Here is a 17,528-nt window from a genome sequence, read left to right on the forward strand (position 1 = left end):
GAGGGGACCTACAGTTCATATCAAGGTCAGGCACAGAGCTGTAGATAATCTATCACTGGAAAGGTCACTCCCATAGCACAGGGCTCCCCCGTCTCTGCCCCTCCCGCGGCGTGGCGCTCCCCCGTCTCTGCCCCTCCCGCGGCGTGGCGCTCCCCCGTCTCTGCCCCTCCCGCGGTGTGGCGCTCCCCCGTCTCTGCCCCTCCCGCAGCGTGGCGCTCCCCCGTCTCTGCCCCTCCCGCGGCGTGGCGCTCTCCCGTCTCTGCCCCTCCCGTGGCGTGGCGCTCCCCCGTCTCTGCCCCTCCCGCGGCGTGGCGCTCCCCCGTCACCGCCCCTCCCGTGGTGTGGTGTTGCGTTCCCCGTCACTGCCCCTCACGCGGCGCGTTCCCCGTCACCGCCCTCTCCCGCAGCACGACGCTACGCTCCCCCGTTCTGCACTGGGACTGTTCACCTGGACGCTGAAAGATTTCTTTCCCTCTGAACGGGTGAACGGGTGTGTGAGAGAACAAACAGACTAAACCACTACCTGAGGACAGGAACACCGATCTGTGATACCCAGCCTGATATTAAAGCTGCGTTTATTGTGTTGTTTTTAATCAATCTCTGTCAGCGGCAGAGAGAGTGTTTTTATGGAGGCTGGTAGCACTATACCTGTGCAATCTGATTTTACTCCTCATTTTTCTTGCCGCATCTCCACTGGACTATAGGGGAAAAAAATCAAATCTTCTCCCTGCCAGCTCCTGTCAATTGTGTTTTATTGCGATAAATAATGTTGCTGCAGTGTGTTAGGATTTTATTTTGTTTTCTCAGCTCCTGTACTGGTTCTCTTCTCTTCTCCCCCTCCATCATAACCTCTCCCTCTCTTTCTCTCTCTCACACTTTCCCTCCTTGCACTGTCACACTTTCTCTTCTCTCTCTCACACCCTTTCTACCTCCTCTCTCACTCTCACATAAAAACCACACGACAATAGGAGAGAGTTAGACCCTCTCTCTCTCTCTGTCCCTCCCTGCCCACCCCCACACTCTCCCTTTCTCTTCCCCACCCTCTCTCTTTTCTAAATCTCACCCTCTTTTTCTCTCTCGCCCTCTCTTTCTCTTCTCTCTCTCACCCCCTTTCTGTCATTTCCATTTTTCTTCTCTCCCCCCTTCTACCCCCCCACCGCGCCCCTCCTACAGTCCGTTCAGGAGGACAGTCCCGAGCACGCCACCAAACCTGAGATTCTGCGCAACGGTCACGGCTGCAAACGTCTGGACGGACTTTAGACTGCCGAGTGTTGGGGATGCTTCTGTCAGTTCTGAGGCTGAGATTGATAACCGGTTCACAGCCAGGCCACCTCCCCCCTGAACCCTGGGAACTGACGGTCTCAGAGCCGATCTCTACGCCGCTCCGCTCGTCTCCGCCGTGCTCAGTCCGCCATCTCCCTCCGCGCTCTCTGCCCTCTTCACTTACACACTCCCCCTTGATCCCTGTCACAGCTGCGTTATGTTTTGGAATTCCAAATAAAACTAATTGAAAGAAAAGCACAGAGCCAGGGATAACTGTGTTGGTTCATCGTTTTACTTTAGCGATATGATGCGGAGGTGTGATGCCGTGTGTCATTCACATACTTTTACATATAATCTGTAATGAATTACGTAAACAACAAAGGATGCTTAATCAAACAATATTTTTACAACTTTGCTGAAGTATTGAATTCACAACAAATCACTTCACTGCTTTGCCTGCAAACCCCATGTCCTTTGCCCTCTCTCTCTTTTACCCTTGTATAGACAACCCTCCTGCTTCCTTTATCTATTTTTCTCTCCCTCCCTGTCTATTTCTCTGATAAAGGCCATTCAGCCCAACGAGTCCATGTCAACGTTGGTGTCCTTCCAGATAGTCCCAATTTCCTGTGGTCGCCCCATATCCCTCTAAGCCTCGCCCCTCCAAATACCCATCCAAGTTCTTTGTCAATGTTGTTAACCTACCTGCCGCAATCACTTCCTCTGGCAGCTCGTTCCATAGACTGACCACCCTCTGGGTGAAGGAGTTGCCCCTCAGGTTCCTACTAAACCTCTCCCCTCTCAGATTAAACCTCTTCTCTGTAGCTACTCTGTCACACTGTGTCTCTCTCTCTCTCTCTCTCTCTCCCTCTTTCTCCCTGCACACTCTCTCTGTCAATCACACAGGAACACAGGCAGACACACACAAACGCAGACACGTGCGCACACAATCACTGAATCTCTCTCTCACACACACACACACACACTCCTACAGCCCGAACTGATCACCCCACTCTCACCCCCTCACAGCCCCACCCGGCCCCTCACAGCCCCACCCCCCCACACCCCATCTCCTTCCGACCCCTCACCCGCCCACTTCCTCCTCCCCCCACTCCACACAATGGTCCCATGGCTTCGCGTTCCCTTCTAGCTGCCCCTCTGGGTTAAGGGCGGGGCAGAAGCAAACAGTCCCAACACTCCCGGGTGGAATCCGCCAACAGTTGCCTGACCTGGGGTTGAGGGATTTTGGACGGCAAGCATGAAGCCATGTCTAAGCGGGGCGTGCAGCATGATGGAGGGAGTAGTCGAGCATCTTTTGGATGGAGACCCTCTATTGGAACTGGAAAGGAAACGGTAGAAGCCAGAACAAGCAGTTAGGGGAGGCGAGAGGAGTGGAGCTGGTCTGTAATTGCTGTCCCCTTCCTTTCCAGCCCTGATGAAGGGTCGGGTCTTGGTCTAAAACATCAACTAATTCTTCCCCTGCTTCGAAGCTGCCTGGCCTGCTGAGTTCCTCTAGCATTTTTGAGTGTGTTGCTCCAGATTTCCAGCATCGGCGGACTCTCCTGTGCATACGAGGCCACGTCTCTTTGGAGGGCTGGGGTGGGCTCCCTGGCCACGAAGGATTCCCCTGGAGTTGCATTCAGATTGGATTTTAGTTTTTCTGGCAAGTTCTTACTTGCCAGGGCTTTTTGTCGAGGGTTTGGAGTCTGACGTGTTGTAAACTGATCTGTTACAATTTGCAGTACTGGGGGAGTTATGTCGAGAATTTGGAGAATCTGTGGTGGTGTTGGGAAGGTTTACTGGGCTGATCTCTCAGATTAGTGGGCTGTTTAATGACCTGTGTTTGAGGGGATTAGGTTTACATTTGGAGCGGAGTGTGTGGTATCGATTTCCTTATTTATTGGTATTACTCTGTTGCCCAGCTCATCCACACAGCCGTCTTGAGCTCATCTCATTAACCTGTGCAAAGCGCAGATCCCTCTCAACACCTTTCCAATCCTGTACCTGTCTTTTAAACCTGACAGCATGAACATAGATTTATTTTTCAAACTTCTGGTAATTACTTTCCTCTCCCCTTCTCCTTTTTCCACTCCTGGTTCCCCTCTCACCCTTCCCTTCTCCTCACTTGCCTTTCATCTCCTGTTCCCCTCCTCCTCCCCTTTCTCCGGTGATCCACCCTCCTCTCCCATCGGATTCCTTCTTCAGCCCTTTACCTTTTCCACCTATCCACCTCCCACCCCCCAGATTCTCACTTCATTCCCCCTCCTCAGGCTTCACCTATCACCTGTCAGCTTGTCCACCTCCCCCCCCCCCACCTCATCCTGACTTCTCCCCGCTTCCTTTCCAGTCCTGATGAAGAGTCTCGGCCTGAAATCTTGACTTTCTTGCCTGACCTGCTGAGTTCCTGCAGCTTTTTGTGTGTGTGTGGCTCTTGTACCCCTTAAATGTTGTTAATGACCCCGCCTCAGGCACTTTTTCTGGCTGCTCGTTCCATTCACCGACCACTCTCTGGGTGGGAGGAGTTTCCCCTTGCGTCCCTTTTAAATCTTTCCCTTTTCAGCTTGGGCCACAAAAAAATGCTGGGGGGGGGGGAGGGGAAAATTGTTCATTCTGCTGGGGGCTAGCACTGAGCCAATGGCCCAAGTGGCCTACTGTAAAACGGCGAGGGGTTTGGAAGATGTCGTGCAGTTAGTGGCGCTGGAAAGGGGGGAGAATGTAGGACTTTGCCCCCATGAATGAGGCTCTGTGAAGAATCATTCATTAAGGTCAAAAGGCAACGATTGTCTCGCAATCCCATTGTTGGTGTCAGGGACAAAACAGCCTCTGGGTTGGCGAATCAGGATGGTCTGCCCCTTGGGAGTGGGGGGGATGGAGGGGGAAGCAGCTCTAAATGTGTCAATCTTGTGAGGAAGCAAGAAAACCAGCCCCACTCAGCTGGGGTGGGGAGAGGTTGGGAAAGACGTCGAACAGTCGGAATTGGATTATGCTGGGTCAGCGGGTTACTTGACCCTCCTGTGGTAGGATCCGGGGGTGTGGGGAGGATAAAAAGAGGTTGGCATAAATGGGAGGTTGAGGGTCAGCACGGAGGAGATGGCCGAAGAGCCTGCATCTATGCTGGATCTCTGCACTGGGTGTTTCGTCCATGACCAAACAATGAACTACTTCTGTTTTCCACAGCCTTGCCACCTCCAAAGGATAACAAATGCCTTCGTCTAAGGGTATCGGTCTGCTGTGCCACAAGTAAGTCCTCGACTTGTGTTTCCGAGCCACCCGGCGACCGAGGGAAAGTTGGACTTGGTACCTGCTGAATTCAGTGTGATGGGTGGGTTGTCCCAGCAAGGAAGGTTGGACAGGTTGAGCTTGTATCTACCAAGTGAGAGGAGGTGGGACTGAAACGTAGGAGACCCCAGAGGACTGAGTGGGGAGAGGCTGTTTCTTCACTGGGAGAGCTTAGAACCAGGGAACACTTTAAAAATGAAGGGTTGACTGCCTCATTTTCACCATGGTAGTTCAGTTGCTATACACTTTCACCCTCCCTCAAGAAGGCCTTAAAGCTCTCTGCTTCTTTCTTGACAAAAGACCCCACCAGCACGCTCCTCCACATGGCAGAATTAGTCTTCATCCCCAACAATTTCTCCTTGGGCTCCCCCCACTTTCTCCAAACTCGAGGGGTAGTCATGCCAGCCTTTTTGTTGGCTAAGTGGAACAGTCCATTTTCCAAGTCTTCCTTGGTAATGCTCCCCAACTCTTTCTGTGCTACATTGACAACTGCATTGGTGCTGCTTCCTGCACCCATACCGAGCTTGTCAATTTCATCAACTTTGCCTCCAACTTCCACCCTGTCCTTAAATTCGCTTGGTCCATTTCAGACCCCTGTCTCTCCTTTCTTGATCTCTCTTTCGCCATCTCTGGAGATAAACTGTCTACTGATAGCTTTCATAAGCCTAACCAATTCCCAATACCCTATCCTGACTGTACCTGGTCCCACGCTGTTTCCTGTAAAATTGCCATTCCACTTTCCCAGTTCCTTCATCCCCAATGCAATTGTTCCCAGGATGAGGATTTCCTTTCCACCTCATCTTCCTGCCACTTTAACAGGGACAAAGTGCCTCTTCTCCTCACCTACCACCTCATGAGCCTCCACATCTAACACATCATTGTCTGCAACTGCCACTACTTTCAACATGATCTTACCACCAAACACATCTTTGCCTCCACTCTCCACTCTCTGCAGCGATCATGCCCTCTGTGATTCCCTTGTCCATTCATCCCTCCCCACTAATCTCCCTTCAGGCCCTTAACCCCCTGGTGCCCCTCCTCCTTCCCTTTCTCCCAAGGTCCACTCTCCTCTCCTATCAGACTCCTCCTTTTCCAGCCCTTTGCCTTTCCTTCCCGCCTGACTTCACCTGTCACCTTCCAGCTTGTCCTCCCCCCTCCCACCTTCTTATTCTGGCATCTTCCCCTTCCTTTCCAGTCCTGATGAGGGTCTTGGCCCGATGCGTCGACTGTTTATCCCTCACCATAGATGCTGCCTGACCTGCTGAGTTCCTCTAGCATTTTGTGTGTGTTACCATGGATTTCCAGCATCTGCCGAATCTCTTGTGTATAGGGGATGGTCCTGCTGAGGATTAAATATTGCCTCCTGGAGAGTGTTGTATCTTTAGAACCTTCTTTGTTTGGGGGGGTGGGTTTGATGTAGGGACAGGCAAAGGTTACAGAGACTGGGAAGGGTGTGGGGAGTGATGGAAGTTACATAGATTGGGAGGGGTGTAGTGACCGGAGGGGATTATAGGAATGGGAGGAGTGTAGGGGCTGGAGGAAGTTTCGGGGATGGGAAGGGGTGTAGTAACTGACAGGGGTGACAGCGACAGGGTGGAGAATAGGACCAGAGGGGTCTACAGGGACAGGGACGGATGTGGAGGTTGGAGGGGGTCAGAAAGACAGGGAAAAGTGTAGAGGATGGAGTGGGTTACAGAGACGGGGGGAATGAGATCTTCTAGCCAGTGTAGATTGTCAGTTCTAGCAGTGTGTGATGGGATGGTGTGGAGGGAGTTTCACTCTGTGCCTGACCCCGGGAGTGTGTGATGGGACGGTGTAGAGGGAGTTTCACTCTGTGTCTGACCCTGGGAGTGTGTGATGGGACGGTGTGGAGGGAGTTTCACTCTGTGTCTGACCCTGGGAGTGTGTGATGGGATGGTGTAGAGGGAGCTTCACTCTGTGTCTGACCCTGGGAGTGTGTGATGGGACGGTGTAGAGGGAGCTTCACTCTGTGTCTGACCCTGGGAGTGTGTGATGGGACGGTGTGGAGGGAGTTTCACTCTGTGTCTGACCCCGGGAGTGTGTGATGGGACGGTGTAGAGGGAGCTTCACTCTGTGTCTGACCCTGGGAGTGTGTGATGGGACGGTGTGGAGGGAGTTTCACTCTGTGCCTGACCCCGGGAGTGTGTGATGGGACAGTGTAGAGGAAGTTTCACTCTGTGTCTGACCCTGGGAGTGTGTGATGGGACGGTGTAGAGGGAGCTTCACTCTGTGTCTGACCCCGGGAGTGTGTGATGGGACGGTGTAGAGGGAGTTTCACTCTGTGTCTGACCCTGGGAGTGTGTGATGGGACGGTGTAGAGGGAGTTTCACTCTGTGTCTGACCCTGGGAGTGTGTGATGGGACGGTGTGGAGGGAGTTTCACTCTGTGTCTGACCCTGGGAGTGTGTGATGGGATGGTGTAGAGGGAGCTTCACTCTGTGTCTGACCCTGGGAGTGTGTGATGGGACGGTGTAGAGGGAGCTTCACTCTGTGTCTGACCCTGGGAGTGTGTGATGGGACGGTGTGGAGGGAGTTTCACTCTGTGTCTGACCCCGGGAGTGTGTGATGGGACGGTGTAGAGGGAGCTTCACTCTGTGTCTGACCCTGGGAGTGTGTGATGGGACGGTGTGGAGGGAGTTTCACTCTGTGCCTGACCCCGGGAGTGTGTGATGGGACAGTGTAGAGGAAGTTTCACTCTGTGTCTGACCCTGGGAGTGTGTGATGGGACGGTGTAGAGGGAGCTTCACTCTGTGTCTGACCCCGGGAGTGTGTGATGGGACGGTGTAGAGGGAGTTTCACTCTGTGTCTGACCCCGGGAGTGTGTGATGGGATGGTGTAGAGGGAGCTTCACTCTGTCTGACCCTGGGAGTGTGTGATGGGACACTGTGGGAAGTCTATCACTAGTGCAGACAGTGGAATGGGAAGCATTTAGAAGGAGCCGTCCCCTGAGTCTCTGTGATTCCAGGGCCTGTTCCCTCAGCTAATCGGAGTCATTATCCAGACAGCATGGAATCTCATCCATTATGTCATCAGTCTGCCTCTGAGCTGTGCCTAGATGGTGTGTGACACTGTGTTCCCTGTTGTCAACAACCATCCTGAGGCAGGCACAGTAAGTGCGAGATCTTTGTCCCCTCAGTGAATCCTTTCCTCTGGCCCCAGAGGCTCCTTCACATCAACTCTCCTCACAAATGGTCTGTGTTTTGGCAGAACCATTCCACAGGCCGGCCTTCCTGTCTCATTCCATTTCACCTCCACCATTGTCGCTTTGCTCTTGCTGTGCCTGTCTGCCTCCGTGTGTCTGTCTTATTCCCCCTCCAACTCACACCCCCTCACCCTCTATCTACTCCTTCTCCTCTCTCCTTTCTTTTCTCAGTTTCTCCCTCTTTACCTCTCTCTCCTCTCTACCTACCTCTTTTTCTCTCTGCCTCTCTTTCTCTGCCTCTTTACTCTAAACCCCCTCCCTCTCTCTTTCTCTTCTCTCTCTCCTTTCTCTTTCCTCTTTTTCTCTCTCTCTCTCACTCACTCACTCACTCAACAACAAAGATTTTCTGCAGACTTTTTGTTCCTGATACGCAAACACAGATCACCCCCGGTAAGCATCCCCCTCCCTCCAGCACCGTCTACAAAACACATCATATTTACCTGCCTGGGACACTCCAGCGGCCCCTCCAGAACCTGCCCCCTTCCCGCCAAGGCGAAAACCATCACACGCAGCACACACACAGATTCCGCGACCAGGAAACACATCAGCAGTTCCTTCGCCTTTGCCGGGTCTGCATCCGGGCCACAGCGAGGGAAATTGGGAAATCGAGTTCACCTTTTATCATATTAGAGGTCGGTTCAGTGGGATAGAAGCTGCTCTTGAGACTGGTCGTACGTGTTCTCAAGTTAAAGCCTCCGAGAGGATCACTGGGGTCAGTGACATTTACAAAGAGTCTTGTAGACAAAATACTATTAAGAATCCCGACCCACAATCCCACCCCACAATCTCTCTGACCTACTCCCCTCAGGAAGGAGGTACAGGAGCATCAGGACTAGGACTGTCAGACTAGGGAACAGCTTCTTCCCTCAGGCTGGGAGACTAATGAATACCCTGCCACCACCGAGGTCTCGTCACTGGGACAGCGAGCTGCTTACTGTTAGCTGTGCTCCGCACTATGTGCATTTTGAATTGTAATTTATGAGTGTATTTATGATAATTTATTTTTTGTGCTGTGTTTTGTAGGTGCACTGTGGTCCAGAGGAGTTTTTTTTGATTTGGTTGTATACCTGTACAGGCAGATGACCATAAACTTGAGCGAAGCTTTAGCTCCTTTGCTCGATGCGAGGGAGGGCAGCGAATATCCAGGGTGGGAGGGTCTTTGCTCGATGCGAGGGAGGGCAGCGAATATCCAGGGTGGGAGGGTCTTTGCTCGATGCGAGGGAGGACCGAGAATGTCTGGGGTGGGAGGGTCTTTGCTCGATGCGAGGGAGGACAGAGAATGTCTGGGGTGGGAGGGTCTTTGCTCGATGCGAGGGAGGACAGAGAATGTCTGGGGTGGGAGGGTCTTTGCTCGATGCGAGGGAGGACAGAGAATGTCTGGGGTGGGAGGGTCTTTGCTCGATGCGAGGGAGGACAGAGAATGTCTGGGGTGAGAGGGCCTTTGATGATGTTGGCTGCCCGGCCGAGTCAGTGAGAACTGCAGGTTTCTGTGACGTGGGCACAGCCCAGCAAAGCCCTCTTCTTGCGTTCTCGGGCAGGGCAGTTGCAATGCACCCGGACAGGATGCGTTCTGTGGTGCATCTGTTAAAGGTCGGTGGGAGTCCTGAGGAAGTCAAAGTGTGGGTGGGCTTTCTTGGCCATGGTTGGACCAGGGCAAGTTGTTGGCGATTTTTTTTTTACACACAGACACTCGGGAATTTGAAGCTCCTCACCTCCTCCTCCATCCTTGCGTACTAACCCCCACTACAATGAAACAGATCAAGATCCCCTTGTTATGACTTGCCTCTCATGGCGTCCGCAGTCTGACCGCGTGAAGTGTGATTTGGTTATTTACTGTTCCTTCTCTTTCTCCCTTTGTAGCCTTGAGGCCGATCACTCAGACATCGCAGGAGCCTGCCAAAGATAGGGTACAGCAAGGTAGGAACAGCCGGCAGGAAGGGCTGAGTGGGGTCTTACTGCTTGTCATTCCGCCCTGTCAGTGGAGCCGGGAATCGAAACCAGAGGCGTTTGCTTCCAGGGCGTCCCTGTTGTAGGATAGCAGCTTTTCGCGAAGGGATTACGAGATTGTATGCTGCACGGGAGGGAGTTGCAGAACTCTGAGTGATCCTGGTTCAGCCCCGATCTCCAGGTCTCCCCCCGGGTGCGCTGGTTCCATCCCGTGTTCCAAAGGAAACATGGGTTTGGTGGGTGAGCCAGCTGCTGTAAACTTCTCTTCTGCCGTGAGGGTGAGGGGTAGGATCTGCTGGAGAATGGCTCACAGGAAAGATGAGTGTGGATGGCAGGTAGGTTTGATGGGCTGAAAGGCCTCCTTTTACCTCGTAATCAAAAGTGGATCAGTGCAGGAAGGTGATAAGCCATGATTCTACTAACAGGGATAGCAGGCAAGCAAGAAGGGCTGAATGGCCTCCCCCACTTCTGTTTATTGTAACTTGCATTATTCCAGCTGGAGGTTGTTCTGCCCGTTGCATCCATGCTAGCTCACTTACCCCTTGTAGTCACAAGCAGAATGTGAAAACACCACACAGAGAGTAACACAAACACAGACACGCACAGACTCACTCACTTACACAGGCATACAGAGACAGTCTCTCGCTCACACACACACACACACACACACACACACACACACACAAAGAGACACAGACACACAGAGAGACACACTCACTCTCACAAAGTCTCTCACACTCACACTCACAAGGTTGGGACAAACCCAGGTCTCTGATGTTATGAGAAGGCAGCTCTACCCACTATATCGCCCCCATCGCTCAGAGTAACGGGGGGGGGTAGGGGGAGGGTTAGTGGGGGTGTGGATAGAAGGGAAAAGGAAATATCTCCTCTGTCAGCTGAAACCTCCAGAAATCCCACTGTATATCTGGATGGAGGCAAAGTATCTACAATATATACTTGGGGAAGCACCAGAGAACATTTTGGGAGACACCCAAGATTCTGCAGACACTAGAAATCTTGAGCAACGTACACAAAACACTCCAGGAACAGTCCTTTGAATCTACCCCTTCTTACCTTAAATGCATGTCCCTCTGACGTTAGAGGTTATGGTACCAGCTATCTAATCTATCTAAGGCTCTCATAAACCCCTGTCAGGTCTTCCTTGAGCCTTTGTTGTTCCAGAGAGAACAGCCCACATCTGTCCAATCTCTCCTTCGAGCTCATAAGGGCCCTTTTCGCTCTGAACATCACCCTGGTGAGAGGTGCAAGAGATTCTGTCGGAGAAACTCAGCAAGTCAGGCAGTGTCCATGGAGGGAAATGAACTTTGTCACATGATGTGAGCAGAATTATCTGCAGCTTAATGTGAAAAAGACTAAGGAGCTGGTGGTAGACCTGAGGAGAGCTAAGGTACCGGTGACCCCTGTTTCCATCCAAGGGGTCAGTGTGGACATGGTGGAGGATTACAAATACCTGGGGCTATGAATTGACAAGAAACTGGACTGGTCAAAGAACACTGAGGGTGTCTACAAGAAGGGTCAGAGCCGTCTCTATTTCCTGAGGAGATTGATGTCCTTTAACATCTGCCGGACGATGCTGAGGATGTTCTACGAGTCTGTGGTGGTCAGTGCTATCATGTTTGCTGTTGTGTGCTGGGGCAGCAGGCTGAGGGTAGCAGACACCAACAGAATCAACAAACTCATTCGTAAGGCCAGTGATGTTGTGGGGATGGAACTGGACTCTCTGACGGTGGTGTCTGAAAAGAGGATGCTATCCAAGTTGCATGCCATCTTGGACAATGTCTCCCATCCACTACATAATGTACTGGGTGGGCACAGGAGTACATTCAGCCAGAGACTCATTCCACCGAGATGCAACACAGAGCGTCATAGGAAGTCATTCCTGCCTGTGGCCATCAAACTTTACAACTCCTCCCTTGGAGGGTCAGACACCCTGAGCCAATAGGCTGGTCCTGGACTTATTTCCCGGCATAATTTACATATTACTATTTAACTATTTATGGTTTTATTACTATTTAATTATTTATGGTGCAACTGTAATGAAAACCAAATTTCCCCTGGGATCAATAAAGTATGACTATGACTATGATGTTTCAGCTGAAGTCTGATGAAGGGTCTGTGCCCGAAATGTCGATTGTTTATTTCTGTCCACAAATGCTGCCTGGCCTGCTGAGTTCCTCCAGCGCCGTGTGTGCATTACTCCAGTATGTTATGGAAACCGGTTTTCTGCTGCTGTTGGAGCCCATTCCAACAGGTTTAGGAACCAAATTAGAAAGAGCAACTTCCCTGTGACAGGCTTGGCATTGAGAAATTTTCAGCTCCCACCTCGCCCCGAAACTTAGAGCACAGCCTGAGGAGACTTGTCATTGGACAGGTAGATGACATCTCGTGAGTGAGTCATTGAGAAAACTGCTTGCCAAAACTCTCGCAGTGTTGGTTTCTGACACGTGTTGCCACGTCTGAAACTATCATCCTGGGCAAGGCCGGTCCGTCCCTCAAGGGGCTGAAGGGGTCAGAGTGTGGGGGCATCTCAATCCGCTGTGGTCCGTGTGGGGAAGGCAGTGTCTGGGAGGAAGTCCCCAGGATTTAGACCTGGCGACGGCGAAAGAAGGGCCAATATCTTTCTGAGTTGGGGGCACAGTGGGGGGAGCTGCAGGGTGAGGTGTTCCCCTGGTAAATTAGTTTATTAATGTCATGTGTGTCTTGTGGGAGAGACTGGCTAGGGGTTGCCCACTTCAGAGAGGGGCTGTAATATGTAAGAGCAGAATTAGGCTGCTGGGCCATCTGGCCGCTCTGCCCTTCCACCACAACTTTTCCCTTCTCACCATAACCCTTAACCCCTCGCCAAAGAAGAAGCAATCAATCTCTGCTTTAAATACAGCCAATGATTCCGTATCTACAGCCCTCCCTGGCAACGAATTCGCCACCCTCTAGCTGAAGGAATTCTTCCTCGATTCTCTGTTCTAAAGGGACTTCCCTCTATCATGAGGCTGTACCGTCTGGTCCTAGACTCCCCCGCTGACGGAAACATCCTCTCCAAGTCCACTCTATCCACTGCCTGGTGCGTTTCATTGTCCCCGCACCACAGCCCCAACCCGCTTGTATTTTTTATTAATTAATTTAGAGATACAGCACAGTAACTGTCCCTGCCAGCCCTACAAACCCACGCCACCCAATTACACCCTTTAGAGATACAACGTGGTACAACTGGCCCTTCCGATCGCGCGCTGCCATTACAGTCACAACCAATCAACCCACTGACCCACGTGTCGTCAGAATATGGGAGGAAATTGGAGCACCAAGAGGAAATGCACGCAGTCATGGGGAGAATGTACAAACTCCGTACGGAGAGCGGAGGAGCTGAACCTGGGACCCTGGTGCAGTGATAATGTTACACTAACCACTACTCTACCATGCTGGCAGCAGTGGTTGAAGTGTGCAGTGCCTGCATAGAGGCTTGAACTCGACCAAACGAGCCGCCCATCCTTATGAATCCCCTCGAGTCCCGGCTCAGACACGGCATGACAGGAAGCCTTTCACACCCGGGTCGTTCTTGTGCTTCTCCTCTGGGCCCAAGCTAGATTGTGATGTGTTGTGCAGGAGGTCTGTTCAATGGTCTTATAACAGTGGGATAGAAGCTGTCCTCGAGCTTGGTGTTATGTGCTTACAGGCTTTTCTGCCTTCTGCCTGATGGGAGAGTGGAGAAGAGAGAATGTCTGGGGTGGGCAGGGTTGACTGTTTCCCTGAGTCAATCACGTCAGATTTCTTTAGTCTCCTGAGGAAGTAGAGGCATTGGTGAGCTCTCTTGGCCGTGGCCAGCGCAGACTACGGGTGATGTTCGTTCCGAGGAGCTTGAAGCCCTCAGCCCCTTGAACCTCAGCACTATCGATGTAGGCAGGAGTGTGTACACTGCCCCACACCCCTTCCTGTCAGTGACCAGCTCTTGTGAGCTTGTTGACTTTGTTGTCATGACACCATGCCACTAGGCTCTCCATTTCCTTCCTGAACTCCGACCTATTATTATTTGAGACTTGGCCCACTACGTTGCTATCATCTGCAAACTGTGGTTGGAGTTAGAGCGAATCTGTTTGTGGGAGGGAAGTGAGATGGGGGTAGCAATGTGGACTTAAATGAGATGACCTTTCCTTTCTTCCCCCTCTTCCCCCTTACAGATGCTTCCAAATCCAAGGACACAGGAGGTGCATTGCAGCTCTACCCAGGAATGTTCCTTTGCTTACTCAGTTTACTTTGCACTTCCTGCCTCTCATGGCTTTAGAGACGGCTGACGTATAGTTCAATCATCGACTGAACTGGCCAGGACATTTTGCCCTCCCTGGCCACAACTGTTCGATTTTCCCCAATGACCCAAAGTTTTTAATTTTGATCGCAAATCTTCTCAGCTTGGGCTCCTCTCACTCCAGCCCCAGGTGACACCAAAATGACTGAGCCAAAGAGGGAAAAAGTTTCTCCAAGTCGCAAGCTTTTCTGTCACCCGCTTAGTTGACTTTCAACGGTGGACATCTTGAACCTGAGGAGGTCATGATACTTTTAATTAATTCTCACAACTAATTTGAACTTGTATAAGCTCGGTGTGCCTTGTTTCCTGAATTTACAAGCCAGGAATGGTGTTCTTCAAGAGAGGCATTTAACCTCCTCCTACATTTGAGGATGGCACAGATCTTTAGCTGCTCTTCCCTGTGACCGAGACAGATCTCAGAAAGTCTGGCTACTGCTGAAGGTTTCGTTTCAAGGAAAGGATAGACACGTTCGGGACCTCCTGAAAGTAGGTAGGTGATCTTCTCCCCTCCCTGCACATAGAGGTTAGTGTGGTTTCCAAAATAGCTGAGGGGTCTGTTGTGCTGGGTTCCTTGTTTGGGAAATTGCTTCCCTTCCTGAAAAGGTGTTTGGTCAGTGCTCTGGGAATAGAGGGTGCTTCAGTACGACATTGTTTGTTGCCCTTGCACAGGGGAGAGGTGGATCATGGTGGGGGGTGGTAGTTAATCAAGGAGGAAGAGATACACAACCCATTCAGGAACCACACCACAGGATCATTGCATCCCTGGTATGTCAACTTCCACCACGCTGGGTAGTGGGTGTCTCTCTCCCCATCATACCCCTCTCCCTTTCTGTCTACCTCTCATTCAATACCTTCTTTCCTTTCTTCCCCTTTCCATCTCCCTCGGCCCCCTCAATCTCCTCCCTCTGTATCCCTCTCTCCTTCACTCTCCCACTTTCTCCCCCTCTCATACCCTCCTTCCTCCATTTCTTCCCATCTTGCTCCCCACGTCCCTCCTCCCTTCCACCCATGGGAGAGGCTGTGAGGAGTAAGCATAGCACTCTAGGAGGGGCGGTGAGGAGGGAGTGTGGTAGGAGAGGCAGAGAGGAGGGAAAACCATACTGTTGGAGGGGCAGTGAGGAGGGAGTGCGGTAGGAGAGGCAGAGAGGAGGGAGTGCCATGCTGAGGGAGGGGCGGTGAGGAGGGAGTGCGGTAGGAGAGTTTGAGAGGAGGGAAATCCATGCTGAGGGAGGGGCGGTGAGGAGGGAGTGCGGTAGGAGAGGCAGAGAGGAGGGAGTGCCATGCTGAGGGAGGGGCGGTGAGGAGGGAGTGCGGTAGGAGAGTTTGAGAGGAGGGAGTGCCATGCTGAGGGAGGGGCGGTGAGGAGGGAGTGCAGTAGGAGAGTTTGAGAGGAGGGAGTGCCATGCTGAGGGAGGGGTGGTGAGGAGGGAGTGCGGTAGGAGAGTTTGAGAGGAGGGAAATCCATGCTGAGGGAGGGGCGGTGAGGAGGGAGTGCGGTAGGAGAGTTTGAGAGGAGGGAGTGCCATGCTGAGGGAGGGGCGGTGAGACAGTGCACCACTCCCTCAATTCCACTCTGAGAGCCTTGGCTTTCAAGGAGCGGTGGGAATATTGCTGGGTCAACCATGTTAATGTGGGAATTGTGGAAATTTTGGGAACAGTTTGGGCTTGACTCTATTTGTCCGTAGACCCTGGGAATTCTCATGCATTTCATGGGATATGTTGTTTGCCATTGAAATTCCCTGCCTGTGGAAGATGACAAATGATTTGTTCTCGCGTAGTTTAGTGTTTTGATGAGCTATTGAACCTAGAGCAAACTATTTTTTATTCATATTGATTTTTATTTTTTTTATTGTTAAATTGCTATTGAGCTTTGTAAAAGCCATTGAAGGACCTTTGATTCACTCTCCCAGTCTCTGCCTTCTGTTGGAGGTGGTCCAGGGGCAGGGCCTGGCCTGGTGGGGTTCAAGCCGCTAGGCCTCGTCCGTCGTCTCCCTGGTGACCAGCTTGGTCTCCCATGCTTGTTGCTCGGATGGGGAGCAGGGGTGGCAGAGGGCGAGGACAGGGGCATGAGAAAGGGGCTGGTGCGGAACACCACAGACAATACAGAGATTGGTGGCATTGTGGATGGTGTAGGAGATTACCAAAGGATACAGAGAACATTCATCAGCACCACACAGGACAGGCCCTTTGACGCAGGGTGTTGTGCTGAACTGATTAATGTGCTAATTCAATGCGTAAACTAGTCCCTCCCCTCTATACAATGTCTACAACCTTAGTTGTAATGGATGTACAATTAATCCTTTGAGCGTTCTGATTCTTTTTCCCCTTGGTTTTTTGTTTCAGGACATCTTCCCCTCATCCTTACAGATTCTGGATTCCGCTCAATGCCAACCCTGGTTGGTTTGAAGCATTGTGAGCCAGGCCATGAGAAGACGACATGGCTGGAGGTCATTCACGTCAATAGACCATAGGCTTGCCTGGCTTCGAAGACTTGAAACCACGGCCACAAGTCAGGCACGTTCACCAAGGTGGCGAGATTCCCCCAAGCCCTCGGCTCCCAAAGACAATGATGGCAAAATGGAGGGTGGGGGGGGGGTGCGACGGTGGGAAGGACGCCTTGTCAAGTAGGCCCCATTTCCATGACAATGCTAGATGGACCAATCTGAGGCGGTGCGGCAATCTATCAGCCCAGCAACCAAACCACCAACATTTCTGGCTTTGGCCAATGCCACAAACAGGACCAATCATAAACGACACAAAGCTCAAAATTTGCTGGTTGGATTAGTAGCAAGTTCGTCTTACTCAGAGACAATGTCCCCAAGTGTCTCTTACACTTCCTTGCTTCCAAAGTGGGAACACAGCCCAGTCCTCCATGCCCAACTCCCCCCTCCTTCCCATTGGCTCCCTCGAGCGAGGGGGCAGCAGGAATAGAGGGGGAACATGGGAGGTCAACATAGGTACCTCTCGGACTCTTACTTTCTGTGAAAACTTCACCTTTTGTCTTCTAAGAAGATATTGCATCCCTGCCGCGGAGATGGCAGTGACCTTTGTGTACAGGTCTATTTCTTTTTAAAGGATTTCAATAAAGGAAATTAAAGAGAGGCTCACAATGGGATTTACTTGCATCTTCTTGAGCTGCTGTCGGTCAGATCAGCTTGGATAGATTCAGGGAATTCGTGGCTGCCTGTCTCGCTCTCTCTATCATTCGCTCTCCATTCTCCCCTTTCTGTCTGTCTATGTGTTTTAGACCTGCTTTCTAACTCACTCGCTTTCTCTCTGTATCTTTTACTGTCTTCCTCTGCCCCTCTGTCTTTCTGCTTATCTGTCTCTTTCCATGTTTTTCTCACTCCATTTTCTCTTCTCTGTTTCTGTTTTCCTCCTTCTCTCTCTTTCTCTCTCTCTGTTTCTCTCAGCCACTTTCTCTCTTTTCTCTCTCCCCATCAACTCCTTTTTATTCCTTCCTTAGGCTTTCTTTCATAAATTCTCACCCTCGCCCTCATGCCTC

The 17,528-nt window shown here is 51.6% G+C and overlaps 1 protein-coding gene across 1 annotated transcript in view; it reads left to right on the forward strand.

Moving 5' to 3' along the window:
- LOC134343062 (ephrin-A4-like) overlaps positions 1 to 17,151 on the forward strand; it is a 48,502-nt gene extending 31,351 nt beyond the window's left edge. Inside the window, exons 3-6 of the mRNA XM_063041916.1 lie at positions 4,438 to 4,500; positions 9,622 to 9,678; positions 13,899 to 14,513; positions 16,367 to 17,151. Of these exons, the coding sequence (XP_062897986.1) occupies positions 4,438 to 4,500; positions 9,622 to 9,678; positions 13,899 to 14,002 (224 nt within the window). The 3' untranslated portion in view covers positions 14,003 to 14,513; positions 16,367 to 17,151. The remainder of the gene's footprint in view (positions 1 to 4,437; positions 4,501 to 9,621; positions 9,679 to 13,898; positions 14,514 to 16,366) is intronic.
- Positions 17,152 to 17,528: the final 377 nt, after the last annotated feature.

The sequence above is a fragment of the Mobula hypostoma genome, chromosome 2, assembly GCF_963921235.1.
Source record: "Mobula hypostoma chromosome 2, sMobHyp1.1, whole genome shotgun sequence".
In the NCBI taxonomy this organism is placed as follows: Eukaryota; Metazoa; Chordata; class Chondrichthyes; order Myliobatiformes; family Myliobatidae; genus Mobula; species Mobula hypostoma.